The 19621-nt window shown below is 32.1% G+C and overlaps 2 protein-coding genes and 1 pseudogene across 6 annotated transcripts; all 3 read left to right on the top strand.

Moving 5' to 3' along the window:
- Window positions 1-522: 522 nt before the first annotated feature.
- LOC100815831 (uncharacterized) lies at window positions 523-2747 on the top strand (annotated as a pseudogene).
- Window positions 2748-4132: 1385 nt separating this feature from the next.
- Window positions 4133-6806, top strand: LOC100803184 (uncharacterized). Of its 3 annotated transcripts, none has more exons than XM_006584948.3 (4): window positions 4133-4285; window positions 4657-5505; window positions 5619-5777; window positions 6178-6806. In XM_006584948.3, exons 2-4 carry the CDS (start codon window positions 4663-4665, stop codon window positions 6463-6465), a joined length of 1290 nt encoding a protein of 429 aa, XP_006585011.1. In that variant the 5' UTR covers window positions 4133-4285; window positions 4657-4662; the 3' UTR covers window positions 6466-6806. The 3 variants fall into 3 exon arrangements, with proteins under 3 accessions (XP_006585011.1, XP_006585010.1, XP_006585012.1); XM_006584947.3 differs by having other exon boundaries at window positions 4179-4285; window positions 4644-5505; XM_006584949.3 differs by having other exon boundaries at window positions 4235-4285; window positions 4638-5505.
- A 3761-nt stretch (window positions 6807-10567) lies between these two features.
- HEN1A (protein Hua enhancer 1a) lies at window positions 10568-18997 on the top strand. Of its 3 annotated transcripts, none has more exons than XM_041018019.1 (10): window positions 10568-10823; window positions 11788-12076; window positions 12895-12984; window positions 13418-13872; window positions 13955-14200; window positions 15318-16255; window positions 16347-16498; window positions 16564-16680; window positions 17369-17506; window positions 18271-18997. In XM_041018019.1, the coding sequence occupies exons 2-10, from the start codon at window positions 11810-11812 to the stop codon at window positions 18703-18705; spliced, it is 2838 nt and encodes a 945-aa protein (XP_040873953.1). In that variant the 5' UTR covers window positions 10568-10823; window positions 11788-11809; the 3' UTR covers window positions 18706-18997. The 3 variants fall into 3 exon arrangements, with proteins under 3 accessions (XP_040873953.1, XP_003532646.1, XP_040873954.1); XM_003532598.5 differs by having other exon boundaries at window positions 10569-10823; window positions 11783-12076; XM_041018020.1 differs by lacking the exon at window positions 10568-10823 and having other exon boundaries at window positions 11939-12076; window positions 12911-12984.
- The last annotated feature ends 624 nt before the right edge of the window (window positions 18998-19621 follow it).

Below are 19621 nucleotides of genomic sequence, written 5' to 3'. Positions count from 1 at the left end.
CCACCTGTCATGCAATCAATAAGAACAAGGCACGCTGGTTGATTTTTTTTTTTTTTTTCTTTCTTTGTAAACTCGTCACTGGAATTGGCTTCTCTGTGACTCTGAGGTTCTTCGTATCACGCATTTCGTTTACTATCCCATGTCTGTAGCAACACTGTGTAACGCATTCCGACAACCCAAAAACACTAACAGCATGCTTGATTGTGCCTTTGGGTTTTGGAGTTGGCAAAAATCACATAAAATACGTGAAACAAACCGAAAGTACGTACGTGATAAAGAATTGCTTCATTATGAACACGAAAACGTATTTGATTTGTGAACACCACACGCAAAACTCCAAACACACACCAAGTATATGTATTGAAAGCTAAAAAAACAAACTTGAAATATTGTTATCTTTTGAGAAGGTGTTTACTGTTTAGTGTTTTGTTTGTCTTTAAATAAATCTACTTTTATCAGTTTATGCAGTCTCTTATCAAACATAGCTAGGAACTATCGTGTCTTTTCTTGCTCTTTGTTTTTAGGTGGTACACAATTCCATTTTCTATCTCAGATTCTTGCACATATATACTAACTGTTCATCAATTTTTTCCTCTTGTCACAGTTGTCTGTATGATGTACTTGCATGCCCTTTTCTATTGTTTACATGCTGAATTGCACATATATACTAGCCTTTTCTTTTTCTTAAATTGTTTTTGTTTGGTCTTAAGTTTATATCATAATTGTGTTCGTACTTTGACTTTTTATACCACCGACACCGTGTAATGTTTGCTCTAGCCTTTTTTTTTTTTTGTGCAAAATCATGTAATGTAAGGCTTAATTATAGTGGCTGAGTTGTTAAATTCTAACAGGGCTGCATGCACATGTCTGTCTACACCTAGATTTCCCTTTTAGATTTTTTCTGATTGCATAATTCCCTTGCCCTGTCTTGTATGTGAATTTCCTTTACAATATGCATTTGCTTAATAGTATATTTTTTAATCAATGGCTAGTTAGATACTGGTAAAGATTTTGTTGACAGATCGACATGGATTTGTTTTTTCCGTTGGCGATACTTGTGCTGATATTAGGCTCACCATACTCTGGTGTCTTTGGGAAGATTGAAAAGTAATGTGAAATCAGCTGTTTTTCTGTCTCCCAAGATTGAACTTGGACCGGGATCTGTTTCCAATAAAATTTATTATGGTGTTGATTTTCCAAGAGGTCATATTGCAGTGAAGAGTTTTAATGCAGAAGTAGTTGATGAAGCAGGGAACCCTGTGCCTCTCCATGAAACTTATACCACTGGGTTATTGGACGATACTACCTATCTAAAGATGTGAAACACACAAGGACACTTAACCACTCTGATTTTATTTTGGTGAGGAACAGTGGTACATGCCAGAGAGATATTCTTGCACAATACTACGGCCTTGGATCCGAAACACGGCGAACAGCTACGGATATTCCAGACCCTTTTGAAATAATTGTTGGTAATCCTGCAAAAATTCCAGAGGGGTACGAGGAGAAATGGTTGGTCAATATCCATGCCATTGATACACGCGGTGTAGTGGATAAAATGGGGTGCACTGAGTGTAAGTGTGAGCTTTATAATGTTACAAATGATGAATATGGAGAGCTTCTTCTAAGGCCAGACTATAAAGGAGGTTTGCTATGTTGCTATGATCAAACCCAGTGCAGGTTGAGGGAAGGCTTTGTGGGCCAAAAGAGGAACCTCTACCTTAGATGCACAGTAAAGTGGGTTAATTGGGACAAGTTCATTGTGCCTGTTAAGATTTATATACTTGATGTCACTGATACTTCAAAAATATCACATGATTCTAAAGGAATGATCGCTGAGCATGATTGCCAGGTAAGTGAATTCATCAAGAAACATGCAGGCTGTCTCAATTTCAATTTAATTCCAAAACATAATACCAGTCCATTACTTTGTTGGGTATAAGTGACCAACTGAGACTTCTTTGTTACAGATTGAATATGAGGTTGAATCTTGCAGCACTGGCAATGAGGATGGTAATGACTGTCTCCATGTGAAGAGGACAAACCTCTCAATGAAAAATTGTGGTTATGTCATATATGGTGTTGCTCATCAGCATTCAGGTGGGACTGGATCAATGCTATATGGACAGCTGATGTTCAATGTTACAGTCATTCTTAAATATTTGGAATTTGGTATAACATTTTCAGTGTTTTGTGGCATGACTTTGAATAAAAAAAAATATTCATGCATGAGATGAGGGTAACCATTAATCAATAATGACCCTGCCCCTTAAATTAAAAGGGATCACAAGTTCACACACCTCTTTTTTCTCTAGTCTTTCCATGTAATATTTGTCAATTGAGGATCACGAGTTTAATTTACAAGACTATGTTGATCTGTGAGATCTTAACTGGCAATAAAAAGATGCAAATTTGAAATAGTGAAACTTGTTTTCTGAATTGTTTTGCATGACATTTTCAGGATCGAAGGGTTATATGTTCTTCAATACCAAGTTATGGAAAGGGAAAGGATGAGACAAACTACATTTTAGGAATGTCCACATGTTATCCTCGACCAGGTTCTGTAAAGATCATTGATGGTGAAACTTTAACTCTAGAATCTAATTAACTACGGTAGCAGCCGTGAGCACACCGCAGTAATGGGGCTTTTCTACCTATTGGTGGCAGAACAACTTCCACACCAACAACACTTCACAACTTCCTCTCATTCCTAATTCTTAATGAATATAAATAGTATATCTCATTGATATGTAACCAATGACATGCTAATATAAGTGTAATATCATTAATCTATGTATTATGGTGTCAAAAGAAACAAGATCAGAATTCGGAAGCTGTTAGTGACTCGACTTGAGCCCAATCCTTGTAACATAACGAAAGCTTTTCCTCTTTAAACTCCCTTTTCCCTTTTTATTTATTTAAATTTTCCTAAACAACCTTCTATTTTTTTCCCCTTCTAAAAAGAAGGTAACCTTTGGACGGTTCACAATTGTTGTTCTTTCTTATATAATAACCTTTGATTTAATCTTAATTATATATTGATAATTCTTTTTAAAAAAATTTAGAACTTTTTCAATAAAAATATACTTTCACTCTCTTTATTTTCCTTTGTCTTGGAGCTCATATCTTTAATTGAGTTTTGTTATAAAATGTTTAGATATTTAAATAATATATTTCTATTTTAAATTAGAATAAATAAGATAGTAAGTATGCTGTGCCAATCTGATTTTTTTATATTATTAATTAATAAGAAATTATTCTTACTTACGACTTATAAAATAATTATTATAAAATTAATAAATTTATCATATATAATAATTTATAACATTTTTTATTGACATATAACAATTTATAATTAGATACCTATTTTTTTTAATACATTCGTGCATTCAAAGTTTCTTTAACTTTTAAAATAATTATTAGTTAATAATGTAAAAACTTTTATAAACTAAACAACAAAATTCGTTTCTCAATGGCTTGGAAAGAAAGAAAGAAACCATCGATCATCATCTTTTTGTGGGTAGTATTTTGCTGGATTGTGATTCATTATTACAAGGTCATAGCAAGCCTTTGCATGCACATGCTACACGTTCTTGCAATAGAGTAGCTGATAAACTTGCCGAGTAAGCTTTTATTTATAAAGATAGGTACTAGATATATGGAAGATTTTGGTTGTTTGATGATCAATCTCTCATAAGTGGTGATGTACAAACATTATTTCTGCATTCTGAATATTTGGTACCCTCCTTCACAAAATTATAATGTGCATTTATTTGAGGAAAACGTTTACTGAAGCTTTAAATTGTTTATTATTTTAGAGACATTAATTTATCTCAACATATCTATGATTTCTAAATTAAAAATGATATATATTTTTTAAAATGGACTGAAAATGCTATTTTAACGTATAGGTACAGCACATCATAATTATCAAGTGTGTGGATTAATTAATGTAAAAAATTTTTCAACTTAATTATTATTTACAGCCGAAAGAAGAATTTTATTATTTATAATAATCCTAATATGCCTTGAATTAACCTTTCATAAAAGACATAGATGAAAGTGACAGCGTAGGATTTGGTTTTGAGCAATGAGCATGCAGTCTCCATTCGCTGTTTACATCATATTACACGTGTCTCAATCCCAACACATTCAGTGACCGACCAAATCCTCTATTGTGAAGTGAAGGTGCTTTGTCTATAAATGAATCCATTTACACGTATCTCGTCAAACGAAGCCTTGAACTTGAACTATCGGGTCTTCTTCTTGGCTCTCTCTGTTTAGGGTACGCAACCTCTGTCTCCTTTTCCTCCATACTCTCTTTTTCTTAATTGTTTTTCTTTCAACTTCATATCATAATTGTGTTCATATGCTAACTTTTCATACTTTTTCGTCACTTTTCTATAGTTTATTTGGTCAAATTAATGGGAATATCCTTATATGCTCTTGTTTTGAATTTTGTTGTGCAAACTGTGTCTGAGTTTTTTATTTCTTGGAGGACTAGGAGCACTTGTTCGTCTACACTCTACATCTAAATTTCTCTTTTCATTATTTCTGATTGCATAATTATACTGTCTTGTATGTGAATTTTCTTTACAATCTGCATCTGCTTAATATATTTTTTAATCAATGGCTAGTTAAAGATTTTGTTGACAGATCGATATGGATTTGTATTTTCCTTTGGCAATACTTGTGCTGATATTAGGCACACCATACTCTAGTGCTTTTGGGAAGAGTGAAAGTAATGTGAAAACAGCTGTTTTTCTGTCTCCCAAGTTTGAACTTGGACCGGGTTCGGTAGCCAATAAATTTGATTATGATATTGATTTTCCAAGAGGTCATATTGCCCTCAAGAGTTTCAATGCTGAAGTAGTTGATGAAGCAGGGAACTCTGTGGCTCTCCATGAAACTTATCTCCATCACTGGGTTGTTGCAAGATACTATCAACCTAAATATGTTAAGACACACACAAGCTATGATGGCCATAGGATACTTCATAACTCTGATTTCGTATTTGTGAGGAACAGTGGCTTATGCCAGAGAAATACTCTTGGACAGTACTTTGGCCTTGGATCCGAGACACGAGGCACAGCTACGGATGTTCCAGATCCTTTTGGGATAGCTGTAGGGGATCCTGCAGAAATTCCTGAAGGGTATGAGGAGAAGTGGATGTTCAATATCCATGCCATTGATACACGCGGTGTAGTGGATAAGAGGGGGTGCACTGAGTGTAAGTGTGAGCTTTACAATGTTACAAAGGATGCATATGGCAAGCCTCTAATGCCAGACTACAAAGGAGGTTTGAAATGTTGCTATGATCAAACACAGTGCAGGTTGAGGGAAGGCTTTGAGGGCCCAAAGAGGAGCCTCTACCTAAGATACACAGTAAAGTGGGTTGACTGGGACAAGTTTCTTGTGCCTGTTAAGATTTATATATTTGATGTCACTGATACTATAAAAATATCAGATGATTCTGGAGGAATGATCCCTGAGCATGATTGCCAGGTAAGTGACTTCATAAAGAAATATGTAGATTGTCTCAAATTCAATTTAATTGCAATACATAATACTAGTCCATTACTTTGTTGAAGTAATTAACAGATATTTCTTTGTTGTAGATTGAGTATGACGTTGAATCTTGCAGCACTGACCAAAAGGATGGTAATGGCTGCCTTCATGTGCAGAAGACAAGCCTTCCACTGCAAAAGGGTGGTTATGTCATCTATGGTGTTGCTCATCAACATTCAGGTGGAACTGGATCAACTCTATATGGACAGGTGATGTTCAATTTTACAGCCATTCTTAAATATTTTGGTATAAGTATAACGTTTTCAGTCTTTTTGTGTTATGTTTATAAAAAAGACAATTCATGGAAGAGGGTAATGAATAATAACCCTGTCCCTTAAATTAAAAGGGATTACAAGTTCGCACCTTTTTTTTTTCTTTAGTCTTTCCATGTAATAGTTTTCAATTTAGGATCACTAGTTTATTATACAAGAATATGCTGAACATTGGCAATTTATTAGTAGTCGCATGATCGTGTTTGCATCCTTTTGTTTTCATTGTTATATAATGAAAGGAAAAGATGCTAATTTGCAACTACTCATAAATATTGATTCTGAATTTAAATATTATAGTGTAACTTGTTTTCTGAAACTTTTTGCATTACGTTTTCAGGATGGAAGAGTTATATGTTCTTCGATACCAAGTTATGGAAAGGGAAAAGAAGCAGGAAATGAAGCAGACTACATTGTAGGAATGAGCACATGTTATCCTCGACCTGGTTCTGTAAATATAATTGATGGTGAAACTTTAACTCTAGAGTCTAATTACAGCAGCAGCCGTGAGCACACCGGAGTAATGGGGCTTTTCTATCTATTGGTGGCAGAACAACTTCCACACCAACACTTGAAACATACCTCTCGGTCTTCATTCTTTATAGATATTAATAGTATAGTTCATTGATTGATAAGTAGAGAAATACTGCTATAAATGGAGAGTCACATTGATGGTATCTTGAGGGTTAAAAGAAATACAGACAGAATTTGGAAGTGTAATTGGAAAATATACTTTTCATTGGCGGCAGAAATAGAACAACACAGGCAAGTACCAGCGAAGTTTCAAGATTGAGGAATGTAGTATAATGGAGTCATTTATGTTGCTGATAGTTTGTTATTGTTTGCCTTAAACCAGTCTTATAATATGGATATGTGATATGTAATATGATTGTTGTACATAAAATAGTCTTTGCCTTGGAGACTGTTTGGCAATGAATATTACTGAAATAAATTAAGAGTTTATTTCCATAAGACTGTCAATAAAATTTAGTGAAATGAATTAGAAAAATCTTATATATAAGATTATAAGCTACTTACTTTAACGAGTGTGTCACGGTAAGACTCTTTTGGAAGTATTGAATGTTTTTGTCGGTTGATTATATATCACGTCAAATTAAAGGCTGAGAAATGTTGGTATAAAAAATAAAGGATTATCTATGCTTTTAATCGTTGAACTTTTTCAGATTTTTATTTTTATGGTTGGTTTGGTAGGGGAAAAAGTGGGAAGAAAGAAAATAGAAAAAAAAGAAAAGAAAACACGACTACTTTGGTTATACGTTGTTTTGCTTGCTTTTCTTGTCATGATCTGTTAGATTCGTGTGGTAATATGTTAGGGTTCCACACATTTGAGATCCAATTCTGGCCGTTAATAGCCACCAGAAAGATACACTTTAGCCAACCATTTTCTGGCCGTCAAAAACTCCTAGAAATAAATAATTAAAAATGAATCATCATCATATCTCAACACATAACGGACATGAAAAACATTGACAGACATAAACATTATAGACTAAAATCAGTCAATTTTTTTTCCACTCACGCATGCTAGAAGGCATCTTGTTTTCTCCATGCACGTTCTTCCTAGCTAGCAATCTTATTTCTAAGTCAACACTTACTTCCCTATCCTCTGCCTCTTTCTTCCTTTCCTTCTCGTAGCGTAAATATCTTTTCCTCTTTCTTTTCTACGTGCTTGCTTGTTAATCATTGTCGCCTCTCGTAAGGATTCCTATTTTCCACATTGATCGTTGCCTCGCCCAAGTTGAAATTAGATTCACTTAATTGTAAATTTTATCATCAAATTTTTGTTTTTATGAATTTTTCCATGGTTGTATTTAATTGTCTAAAATTTTACTACTTTATTAAGTTTATGTGAGACAAAGTAAATGTGTCATGTTGGAATTTATAATATAATTATATAAATATAAAGTCCAACGTGACATATATATGTTGACATATAATATAATTATCCTTTTGTTTGAGATTTCACAAAAATTTAATGAAATGGTAAAATTTGAGATAATTAAATATTATAATGGTAAAATTTACAAAAATGAAAATTTTATGAGAAGATCTTCACAATTATAAAAGTACAATAGTAAAATCTGCTATTAAGTTAATTAGATTTTGTTGTGTGTGAGCAAATTGTATGCTCTATGGTAGATAAGCAAATGCAATAACCCTTGACTTCATGACTGTTGTGTTACGTTTGTTTAATAACTTAGTATTCCAAAATATCATTAACGAGTCAAGCTATTCGTAAATTATTTGATCGTTAAACTCAAGTTTGAGATTAAGCTTAATTATTTATTTAAATGAGTCAAGTCTAATATTTACAGGTTAGATACTAATAGCTAGTGAATAATTTGTTTGTATATTAATTTGGAAGAAACAATTTTTTATCAGACTTTTCATAATTCAATACTTCAATAATTTTGTTTGCTCTTAAGTTTATATCAATAATTCAATACGTTGACTTTTCATAATTTTACATGACGTTGATATAGATTATTACTGCATATGCTCTTGTTTTGAATTTTGTTGTGCAAACTGTGTTTGGTTCAATTATAGTGTCTCAGTTTTTGTTGAATTCTTAGAGGACTACCACTACTTGTATGTCTACATCTAAATTTCTCTTTAGATGTTTTTCTGATAGCATAATTGTACTGTCTTGTATGTAAATTTTCTTTACAATTTGCATCTGTTTGATATGTTTTTTAATCAATGGCTAGTTACACCAAATATCAAAGCTTTGAAAGGAATGATATATGTAAGTGTATATGTAAATACTTGGTCAGTTTATTTAAATTTATTTTTTGAAATAAGTTTTTATTTTAATAAAATAAATAACTTTCTATTTTTTAATGTATTTTTTTAAACTGCTTCTATCTAAAAAAATAATTTTTTACTTATTTCAAGAAATAAATCTTATTTTCTTCTTAAAAAATAACACCTATATATTTAACACTTATTTTAAAGTTTTTTTTAAGTATAAATAAACCGACCCATTATGAAATAACCTAAATAATTGACACGTGAAAAAAATATAAAATTATCTTAGATTAACCATAGTCGCATAGGGTAAATAAAAGGGGGAACAAGATATGATGGAGAAGAAAAAAGAAAGAAAGAAAAAAGCATTATTAAGAATTGTAATTTTTTTATTTGTTAAAAATATTACAATTTATTTATTTTTGTATATTGTGAGTTTTCCTCTTTTTTTCCCTCACTCATTAGGCTAGATTTTTAACTGTATTAGTGTTGGTAGGGTAAAGTAATACTTTTTTTTTTTTAATTACAATTGATTGTCAGCTTTTCCTTTGAATGAGAGAAATTGTTTTTCCTTATAAACAATAAATTGTTTTGGAAAAAATGTTTTTCATTATTAATAGTTTTTCTCTTTCCTATTTTTCTCAAATCTAACACCCTAAAATTTACATTCTCACTTATCTTTCTCTTCCTTATTTTCACCCATCTATCGTATATTTTTTCCTTTGTGCCAAATAGAGCATTCATAAAATACTGTGTCAGATAAATTTTAATATTACAATCAGTGCATTCCGAGATAAAAAAAAAAAGACATTTAAAATAGTTTAATAAATCTATTTTGTAAATATTTTAAGCGGAGACAGCAATTTAAAATTTCAAGTTAACAATCATTAATAAAAAAAATCAATTAAAATAAACTCAAATAAGGTGTTATCAAAAGAGCAAAGTAAAAAAATTAAAAAGAGAAACAAAGTTATCTGAAAAGTTAAAAAATTATCTTATTAAATCGTAAATATTTAACAGAATTATACTGTAAAATATAAAATTATATAAATAGGTATATTTGTGTAATGCTTTTATTCAAATTTTAATTTGATTTTCTTGATAAAAATATATTTTATAGTTTTATAATGTTAATATTAAATTGATTTTAAACACTCGTAATATTAAAGTAATTCGATTCTCATTGTTAGGTGAGATTTTTTTTAACTTGTTCACCTTTTTCCTTCTTTTATTTTGATCCAAATAGTAATTATTATTTTTCTTTGATTTTTTTTTCTCTTTTTGAAGCATTCACCTTTTTTTCTTTTTTATTTTAAATATCATATTGATTAGGGAGGAGATCCAGTGATGGTGTAAAATTATTTTTTACTTTATTAAAATTGCTTTATTACGTTAAACTCAATTAAAAGTAATGAATTAACCTAATAAAAATATTACATCTAAGAGTAACCAAGAAATTACATTTAGACATGGCAAGAAAATCGTACCCGTCTGAAACCGTCTTGATTTTGATGGATAATACCCGAGTTGATCAAGAATGGGTTCAGGTTCGGGTTTTTTTTTTTGATAATAAAAAATCGGATACGGGTATGAGATTCCCAACCCGGACCCGTGTCTGTCAATTAAAATTTGTAGAATTTTTCCATAATTTAATTAAAAGGCCTAAAATTTTTATTACTAGTTAATTTTATTTTAAATTTTTTACATAATTTAATATATTTTTTTTAACGATTTTTTAGACACATACGTTATAATAAATTTATTAATATATAAGTAGTTAAAAAAAATATTTAAAAATCAATTTATTTTTTTTAAAATCAAATTTTTAATATTTCTTTTTTAAAAAATATTTTTTTAATTTAAATCGAATATAGAATTAGATAGGCAAGAGAATGAGAATTGGGGAGACAATAAGCACCCGCACTGTGCCATTTCTAATTCCATTTGGTAAACCATCTTAAATAACTGAGTTTGAAAAAGGAGGTGTCGTGCTTGAAAGAAGAAAAAAAAGAACTTAACAAGCAAGTTAGCACGCGACCACGCGTAGACGCATGATTCCGCACCAGGCATGGCAGAATGAATCCAAAACCAAAAACACTTGAAATGAAATGAAAAGAAAAGCTTTCCCTCACACTCACACTTTACTTCACTCTTAGTATATAACAACACCTTCTCATTCCAAAACCCATTGCTCCTCGCACACTCTACTCAACCAAGGTTCTATTCTCATCACTGCGTTTATTCTCTCTCCCTCTTTTTTTCCAATGTTAAAACGTACTTAATTCCTTTGATGCGCTTTTCTATCCTCAACTTGCTTCTGATTCTCCCCCCGCATTCACTTCCATATTCCGCGTTTAATTCCATTCCTGTCGTTTGTTTTACCACGATCATTGTGAATGAGAACTTGCTTGGGGTTTCTCTTCGCCGTTTTAACTACGCCGTTTCAATAGTATGGGAGCAAAACTGTTTTTTTTTTTATAAAATATTTGGTTTCAGTTTTGACGCTAGTACACGCATTGTTCCCTATGCTGGTAATCGGCTACGAAATGGAATTCATCAATTTTTATTTTTTATTTTTCTAGTTATTATCCGAAAATATGAGGGTGATATAGTTCTTTATGCATTAGGCAACTGCAACTGCAACTGACTTGCTTTTTGTTTATATATTATATTCTCTCTCTGTGCGTGTTGGTCAAAATATATTTAGGAAATTTCTGGGATGATGATTAGATGGATTAACAAATGTTACCGAGGTTATACTTTTGCAAATACTTATGATTGAGGGTTTGATTTTGTTTTTCCCTTCCAAATACTGATTGAAGAATAAATTAGGTTTGGTGAAAATGTATTTAGGAAATTTCTGGAATGTTTAACTTGGATTAACAAATATTACCGAGGTTATAACTTTTTGAAATTTATGATTGAGGTTTCAGGGTTTGAATTTTTTTTCCTTACAAATACCGGTTGATGAATAAATTAGGTTTTAATCTTATGCATTTCACCAATCTTTCTAGAAAAACTGAATGCTACTGTATGTGTTATATATTTATTCTGTACAATCTAGATTTTATGCTAGTTGCCACTTAAAAAGTATTTTATTGTTGATAAGATGATATTCAAGTATGTAGGAGATTGACAAGTTCTTGTTTACCCCCTTTTTTTTTTTGGTTTTCTAGTATAGTGGATGGTCTGAGCTTTTTGCCATGGAAGCAAGAGAACATGTTGCACCAAAAAAACCAATCCTTACACCTAAAGCTATAATACACCAAAATTTTGGCAGTAGGGCTTGCTATGTGGTAGAGGAAGTGAAGGAGGCTCCTCAAACTGAATGTCCAGGATTGAATATTCCACAAATGGGTCCCTGCCTTTACCGTTGCACATTGCAGCTTCCAGAACTTTCTGTTATTTCAGGAACCTTTAGGAAAAAGAAGGATGCAGAGCAATCTGCAGCAGAGATTGCTATAGACAAGGTATCACTTAGTTCCGATCAGTATGCAAATTATTAATTCTTATTATGTCATCATGCTTCATACTTGATTCCCCTTTCAATTAGATCTGTCTATGGTTGTTGTGAACTTGTAATATGAACGACATTTACTTTTCTTCAGTCACAATTATGTTGAATCTAGCTACAGCCTTATCTCACGTGCCTTTTGAATTTTTGTTATCTATTTATTCAAACAAGTGTTATTAATTCTGTTACATTCAGCTATTAATGATTATATTTAGTTTTAGTCCTACTTTGGAGATGATCATGGTCAAGTGCTTGTTTTCTTGCATTTGAGAATGTCAATGTCAGACACTCTGATATTGCCACATGTGAATCTTACTCTTTTGTGTCTTCTAATATAGTTAAGGGAGTATTTTCAATAATAATCATGCTTGTGTAATGTGTCATTCCTTTAACTGGAACTTCAATTGCTGGAATTTTCTATGGATGTTGTTTTTTTGGCCAATATGTATTGGAGGGCATTTTTTATGTGGGCTTGATTGTATTTATCCTGCCTGACTCATTGTCTCATTGTTTCAAACACTCACACACATAATTTCTAAATAATGTTATGAATAGGCATATAATTTTTTTTTTCTGATATCGATTCTACTGCTACAGTTTGTTTTATATGTATGCGTCCTATTTCAATAGTAATGTGATGTTTTCTTATAAAAATTTAATGCTGCACAGGAACTGGCTTTATATTGTTATATCTTTTATTCAAGTGTTTATTGTCTTAAGGATTATGACATCTTAACTTTCACAATGCTACACCTATTAATTACTCTCCTTCAGCTTGGCATTTGTACAGAGACCATTGATCCTACTCCACAAGAAGCACAAGAAAGTTTAGTATCTCGAATCACCTTCATATTTTCTGAAAAGGTAGGTAATTTATATTAACCTTGTATATTAGGCCATGAAGCTAGGACACATCCTATATAAATTTTAAAATTTTAAAGATAAAATGATGGAGGATTGGATAAAAGATTCTTTTGATTCTTTACCAAATTGTTTAGTGGCAAGTAAATAATTTTTTTAGCATTGGTCTGATCCCTAAAATCTGCCGGACATTTCTAGTTGGGAGACATTAAATTCTATGAATTCTTTATATCTACTTCATTTGTGGTTTTTGTCTCTTCCTTCTATAATTTAATTTTAGTAAATAATTTTCAATTATCTTGGCTAGCTATATCACGGTGACAAATTAGTTGAAAGGAAATTTAACTTTAGATGCCATGTTGTTCCAGTTTTGTCTGTTAGTGAATTTTAAATCAGTCTGATATCCATTTATCTTTGCCATTTGATACTTCTACAGTTTGTTGTATGTGATCATCCACTCAGTGGTCACATTCGAGCAACTTTGTGGAGGAAAGGTGATCTTTGTGGTTCCATTCCTCTTTCTGTCATTGCTTTCTATGATGCAAAGCTTTTCAACTTGTGCAAATGTATTAATCCTGAGGTGGAGTCAAACCCATTTTTAGTTATTTCATACATAATGAGGGCCACTGCAAACTTACACCAGTTTCTTGCTACTTCTGAACGGCATCTCTGGATTAGAAGGCTGAGTCCATATCCCCAAGATATTATAGAGTCATTGATGAAAGAACATGGTTCACAAAAATGCATACAGGTTACTGCTGTACACATTCCTAGTTCAGTTGAACAATCGATTGAAGCAGTGACTCTTCATATTTCTTCAAGAGAATACTACCTTGATATCATTGCAAATGAACTTGGTTTTGAAGATGCTTCCAATGTTCTGATTTCAAGGTATGATGACTGATGACATTACAGAAAAGTTTCCTAGTTTTGATTGCTTTCTAACTTATTCTTGGCTTCTGGGGATCTACAGGAATTTGGGTAAAGCTTCTTCTGAGACAAGACTGTTCTTTACTGCTCCAAAATCATATCTACCGGATCTATCTTCTAAATTTCCAAATGGAAAAGAAACTCTTTATTTAAAGGGATCTCTGAATGTAAGGGCAAGTTACTTTGCCGGGCAAGATATAACCGGTGATGCAATATTAGCATCCATTGGATATACACGGAAATCTAGAGATCTTTTCTATGAGGATGTAACGATTCGGTTATATTACAGGTCTCTTTAAAGTCAAATGATTCATTGAATTGTTTATTGCATAATTGTCTACCTTATATTGCCTTCTAGGCTAAACTTCCAAGTAATACTTGATAAAAAGAGAGGTGTTATGGTTATCATGTCATGCACTTTTGCTGTATCATAGTGGCCAACCAAAGTATTTTATTTTATTTTTTTGCTTTTGCAGAACAACTTCTATAAATTTTTGTTGGTGCTTTGATTGTAGAAAACTTCATCTTTACTCCTTTATCATATGCTTGAACTTAGAAATGGACCTTACCAGGCATTTGTTGTCTAAACTAACATAATACTAATTACTTTATCTGCTTCATTCTGCTCTTTCTTTTCTGACAAACTTACCATCAATAATTAATCTATCTAAATAATAATTTGTCTAGGTGTTTGTTTGGCATCTCCATGATTACTGAAGTTTACAAAGATAAAAGAACCGATAGTAGGGGAAGAGAAACAAGGAACAGAAGAAGTAATGAGGCTGTAACCAGTGGTGTATCCAGAAATATTCCTTAGTAGGGGCAAAAAATAATTTATAATATTTTTGTGGAAGAAAAATATCACAAGCTTTTAAAAAATACATAATGTCTTGACAAAAAAAAATTCCTGATGTCTCTGCGAACTGAATGTTTACAATAGGTAAGAGCCTTTTATTCTTAAACAAAGAAGTTTACCTGCTCTTATGATAGAAACTGGTCAGGAACTAGAAAATAAATGAATTTTATTGAATATTCAGGATATTTGATAGACCTATTTTCTCCTCACTCTCTAACAGTACAATTCTTTCTCAAATGATAGATATTTCTCTCAAGCTCCTCTTGTTTATAGGCAACATGCCTTAGTTTAATTATTCCAGCCTACTAACTAACTAACTAATGGCTATGGGTACCCAACATCTTCAGACTTTGGTTTCTCAAATGCCTTACGCTTTTTGAGTCTGGCAGTCAAATTTTGTCCCTTGAATTGTACATTTGCCAAACATTTTCTTTGGTGAACATCAACATTTGTATTTTATCTTTTTTGGGCAATAAAAGTTTGTCAATATCTATTTCTGCAACATTGTGCAAGTTTGCATTATTTAATGACTATTAGATTGCCAATACAGGATGCTTCTAGGGAAGACCCCAGGCGGGATTTATAAATTGTCCAGAGAGGCAATGCTTGCATCCGAGTTGCCATCAAGATTCACCTCAAGAGCAAACTGGAGAGGTTCTCTTCCCAGGGATATACTTTGTATGTTTTGCCGCCAGCACCGTCTGTCTGAACCTCTCTTTTCATTTCATCCTATCAAAACAACATCTGGATTATCAGGATCATGTTTGAAGGTTGCAGAATCTGGTGAGAATGTGATTGAGTGTGTCAATGGGTTCTCTGTAACAAGTCCAAAGCATTCAGATTCTGAGTTGTTTAAATGTGAAATAAAATTACTTTCTAGGTGTGGAGATTTGATACTTTTGTGTTCCCCAAAAGATTGTTATAAGAAGCAGAATGATGCTATTCAGAATGCTTCATTGAAAGTTCTATCATGGCTGAACATGTGTTTTAAGAGTATGATTCTCCCTTTTGAGCAGCTTTATGAGACTGTAGACAACTTTAATATTCAGATCTATTCCAAAAACATTATCAGAGATCTTTTAGCAGGCCAATCAACTCACAATGGTCAGCTTAATGGAATTCATTGCAATAAGTTTGTTGAATCAATCTATATGAATTCATCATATGACATGCTGGGAAATATAGTGGACTCATTAAAGATTGAAGGTCCATATTCTGGGGTGTGTCCATCCAGTGGATCTTTACCTTGTATAAGGTATTCAGTTTCTTTGGCTGTAGAGGGTGAGAATCTGAAAGAAGTTATTGAAGTTTGTGATGAGTTTGAGTTTGAAGTGGGAGTTGGTGCTGTGGTTTCCTATGTTGAGGAGGTTGTGATGCAGATGTCTGTTGGTCAGTACGCTTATTTCTCTACAAACTTACTTTCTACTGAGTTGATTTTTGCTGCTTCAGCTGGTGATTCAGTCAAAATGCTGTCCTCGTTAATATCTAGTGAGTTACTTCTCTCAACTCCCCCCCCCCCCCCCTTCAGTGTGGGTTAAATTGCTGACTGGGTCAATGCCTTTATATTTTTATTTTTCAGAAAAATGTTGTATGGAATATGAAATAAGTTTGATCAGAGTTGCAGAACCTCCTGAGGAAAGAATGGAGCAGGCTCTTTTCAGCCCTCCACTTTCAAAGCAACGAGTGGAATTTGCAGTGCAACAAATTCTAGAATCCCATGCTTCTACTTTGGTATACAAAATATTTTCATCTTTGGTTAATCTGAATTGTAAATTTGATGTTCTCTTTCATCCCAGATTGATTTTGGATGTGGTTCTGGAAGCCTTTTGGAAGCATTGTTAAATTATCCAACATCTTTAAAGAAAATGGCTGGTGTAGATATTTCACAGAAGGGTCTTAGCCGTGCTGCAAAGGTCGCATCTTACATTCACTTTCATATGACAAAGTTTTCATTTTTGTTCTTTTTAGAGTATTTAGGGTGTATGCTTAGTTGTACAATAAAGAGCTTGATTCAGTTTTTCAAAACATATAATGTTGGGGGAGTCTTGCCAGAACAAGATAGATCTTAAAAATATGCCAAAGTGATGAATGTTATAGACTTAGTTATGTGTCCCAACTTTCTTTCTTAATTTGAGAAGGCTGTTATTTTGTCCATTATTTATGTGAGTCTTGTTTGTTCATCACTTGAAATTAGCAAATTGTTGCTTTGTGCATAATAGTGTCCGTAACTTTTGAAAATATCAAAGTAATTGGTCATGCTATTTTATTATTTTTTGATTAATAACATGGATGTGTTCTTTTTAGTTGAGGGAATTATTTTAATATTTGAGGATGATATCTTTGATTAAAGTAGCATCTGACTCATCTTCCCATTTAATAAGTATGCACATTTGATTTTGGAGATCATGGTCTTGGAGGACCTAGTTATGTGAGTGGGAAACTCACACCATAATTTTATTCTTGGGTATAAATGTGAAATTTCAACATGAAATTGTTTGATCCATGTGACAAGCTCACTTAGTGGAAAAATCCTTGGTTTTTGTTGTATATATATTTCTTTGTTAGTAAAACTGCTTGGTTTTGTGTGGACGAATTCTACAGGTTCTTAACTCAAAATTAGTCACAAATTCAGATGCTGGTGGGCACTTGACAAGCATCAAATCAGTAATTCTTTATGAAGGTTCAATTACAAATTTTGGCTCTCAGTTGCATGGATTTGATATCGGTACTTGTTTAGAGGTAAATTTCATAATCCATTATATATTCTTCCATTGTTGACTTTATTTTGATATGGCTGTCCTAATGTAAGACTTATTTCATATCTATTCTTTCTACAAGTAAATCATATATATGATACATGATTTGATTATTGTTGAGTTTAGAATATGTTTACCATCTAACAAAAAGTTTGCCATCAATAACTTGGGTTTAATATATTAAATTGCATTGTGTCATATGATTTCTGTATGACCAGGCAATGCTTTTATACCAATCTAATATAAACTGGAATTAAATTATCTTCATGTGAAATTGAAAGTGAAAAAAGAGTTAGACTGTGAACAATGGAAATTTGCAATCATGGAAATAGCTACATGGGATGAAATTAGTTGGTAGAGCAGGCAAGGAAGATGAACATTTATGATGATTTCGAATATTCTTATTTCTCCGCAGTGACTGCAGTCACTGGTTTCATGGTCGTATGCACATGTTTGCAAGCATTCATTCATCTACACATTCTACTGCAAGCACATTAACTGTGTAATGCTGTTTAGTGTGGCCTTTATCATCATTCTTTAGCCAATGCATGAACGAGTGGTTAAACACTTCTGCATTGTTATAACTAGGAATTGTATATGTATACCTCGTTACTTTCTGCACCAATTCACTGGAAATATACTTCAGAGTTTGTTTTAAATATTTGAATTGTTCTTGTATTATGCTATCACTGTCGTGTTCCTGTGCCCCGGGATAACATAATTTTTTCCTTGTGCTACACTATTTAGGTGATTGAACATATGGATGAAGATCAAGCTTGTCTATTTGGGGATGTGGCATTAAGTTTTTTTCGTCCAAGGATTCTCATTGTTTCAACGCCAAATTTTGAATACAATGTAGTACTCCAGAAGTCGAGTCCTCCAACCCAAGAACAAGAGGAATCAGACGAGAAAACCCTCTTACAATCATGTAAATTTCGTAATCATGATCACAAATTTGAGTGGACCAGAGAGCAGTTCACACAATGGGCATCTGACTTAGCTGCTCGGCACAATTACAATGTGGAGTTTGGTGGGGTCGGTGGTTCTGCTGATGTTGAACCCGGCTATGCTTCACAGATTGCTGTGTTTAAAAGGGATTGGAAACTTGAAGATGATGTACTAAAGCATGCTGATGAACACCATTATAGTATAATATGGGAATGGAATAGTAAAAAAGAATAAATTCTTTGAAACTATTCAGTGAGACTCGTAGAGTTCTTTTAGGTAATCGGATTGCTGGTGCTTTTGAAATCAGACAAGCAAAGATAGATAGGATGCTAGGAGAAAAGAGCTAGAGAATTGAGAGGCTTAGGCAGGGCACTGATTAGAGAAAAAGGAAATAGTTTTTTTTTTTGGTCAGCCAGAAAAGGAAATAGTTGATAATAGTATTTTGTCATTCGTTGCATTTCTCAATATTATTAGCATATTGCATCTACATTATAGGTTCAATAAAGAATATATGATTTAAAATTAACTTTGAAAGAGTATATTATGTTAAGCAAATGGTAGGTTCGCATTTTTTGACTGAATAGGTACGCATTTTATGTAGCTATTATTATGAATAATTTAATATTTATTACTAGTCACACTTCCTTTAATCATTCATTTTTTTAAAAAATATCAATAATATTTTTACTATTATTTTGATTCTTTAATTTCGAGGAAAATGTATAATTTAAATTTTGATGGTGTAATATGACAATGAGAATAATAAGGTGTATTCGATTTAGGTTTTAAAATGATTGTAAAAAAAATTATCATAAAAATTTATAGTATTTAATTAAGATTTTTAAATAATATAAATATATTGTGTATTATTTAATCAATATTATTAAGATTTTAATGAGGATAATAAAATTTGATGATATTTAATTAAGATTCTTTTATAATTTAGGATAAATTTTCTAAATTAGTCCATGTGTTGATGATTCATTAAATTACTAACTTTGGAAAAATAAAACTATTTATTTTGAATTTAGAGGAAAGATAGAATAGGCTTAAAATTTAGGTGCAGTTTACTTTCACGATATGTTTGAACGAAGCGATAAAAGTAAAGAAGAAAATATGAATAAGAATGTAATTTTTTATTTCAGTAAAT

This window comes from Glycine max, chromosome 8 (genome assembly GCF_000004515.6).
Source record: "Glycine max cultivar Williams 82 chromosome 8, Glycine_max_v4.0, whole genome shotgun sequence".
NCBI classification, from domain to species: domain Eukaryota; kingdom Viridiplantae; phylum Streptophyta; class Magnoliopsida; order Fabales; family Fabaceae; genus Glycine; species Glycine max.
This window is presented reverse-complemented; position numbering and strand designations above follow the sequence as displayed.

What these genes read in the sequence shown, in the direction of transcription:
- LOC100803184 (XM_006584948.3), top strand. Translation starts at nt 4,663, where the DNA reads ATGGATTTGTATTTTCCTTTGGCAATACTTGTGCTGATATTAGGCACA. An exon ending in TCCCTGAGCATGATTGCCAG is followed by an intron (nt 5,506 to 5,618) that starts GTAAGTGACTTC and finishes TCTTTGTTGTAG; the next exon opens with ATTGAGTATGACGTTGAATC. An exon ending in GATCAACTCTATATGGACAG is followed by an intron (nt 5,778 to 6,177) that starts GTGATGTTCAAT and finishes TTACGTTTTCAG; the next exon opens with GATGGAAGAGTTATATGTTC.
- HEN1A (XM_041018019.1), top strand. Translation starts at nt 11,810, where the DNA reads ATGGAAGCAAGAGAACATGTTGCACCAAAAAAACCAATCCTTACACCT. An exon ending in TCCAATGTTCTGATTTCAAG is followed by an intron (nt 13,873 to 13,954) that starts GTATGATGACTG and finishes GGGGATCTACAG; the next exon opens with GAATTTGGGTAAAGCTTCTT. An exon ending in GCTGTCCTCGTTAATATCTA is followed by an intron (nt 16,256 to 16,346) that starts GTGAGTTACTTC and finishes TTTATTTTTCAG; the next exon opens with AAAAATGTTGTATGGAATAT.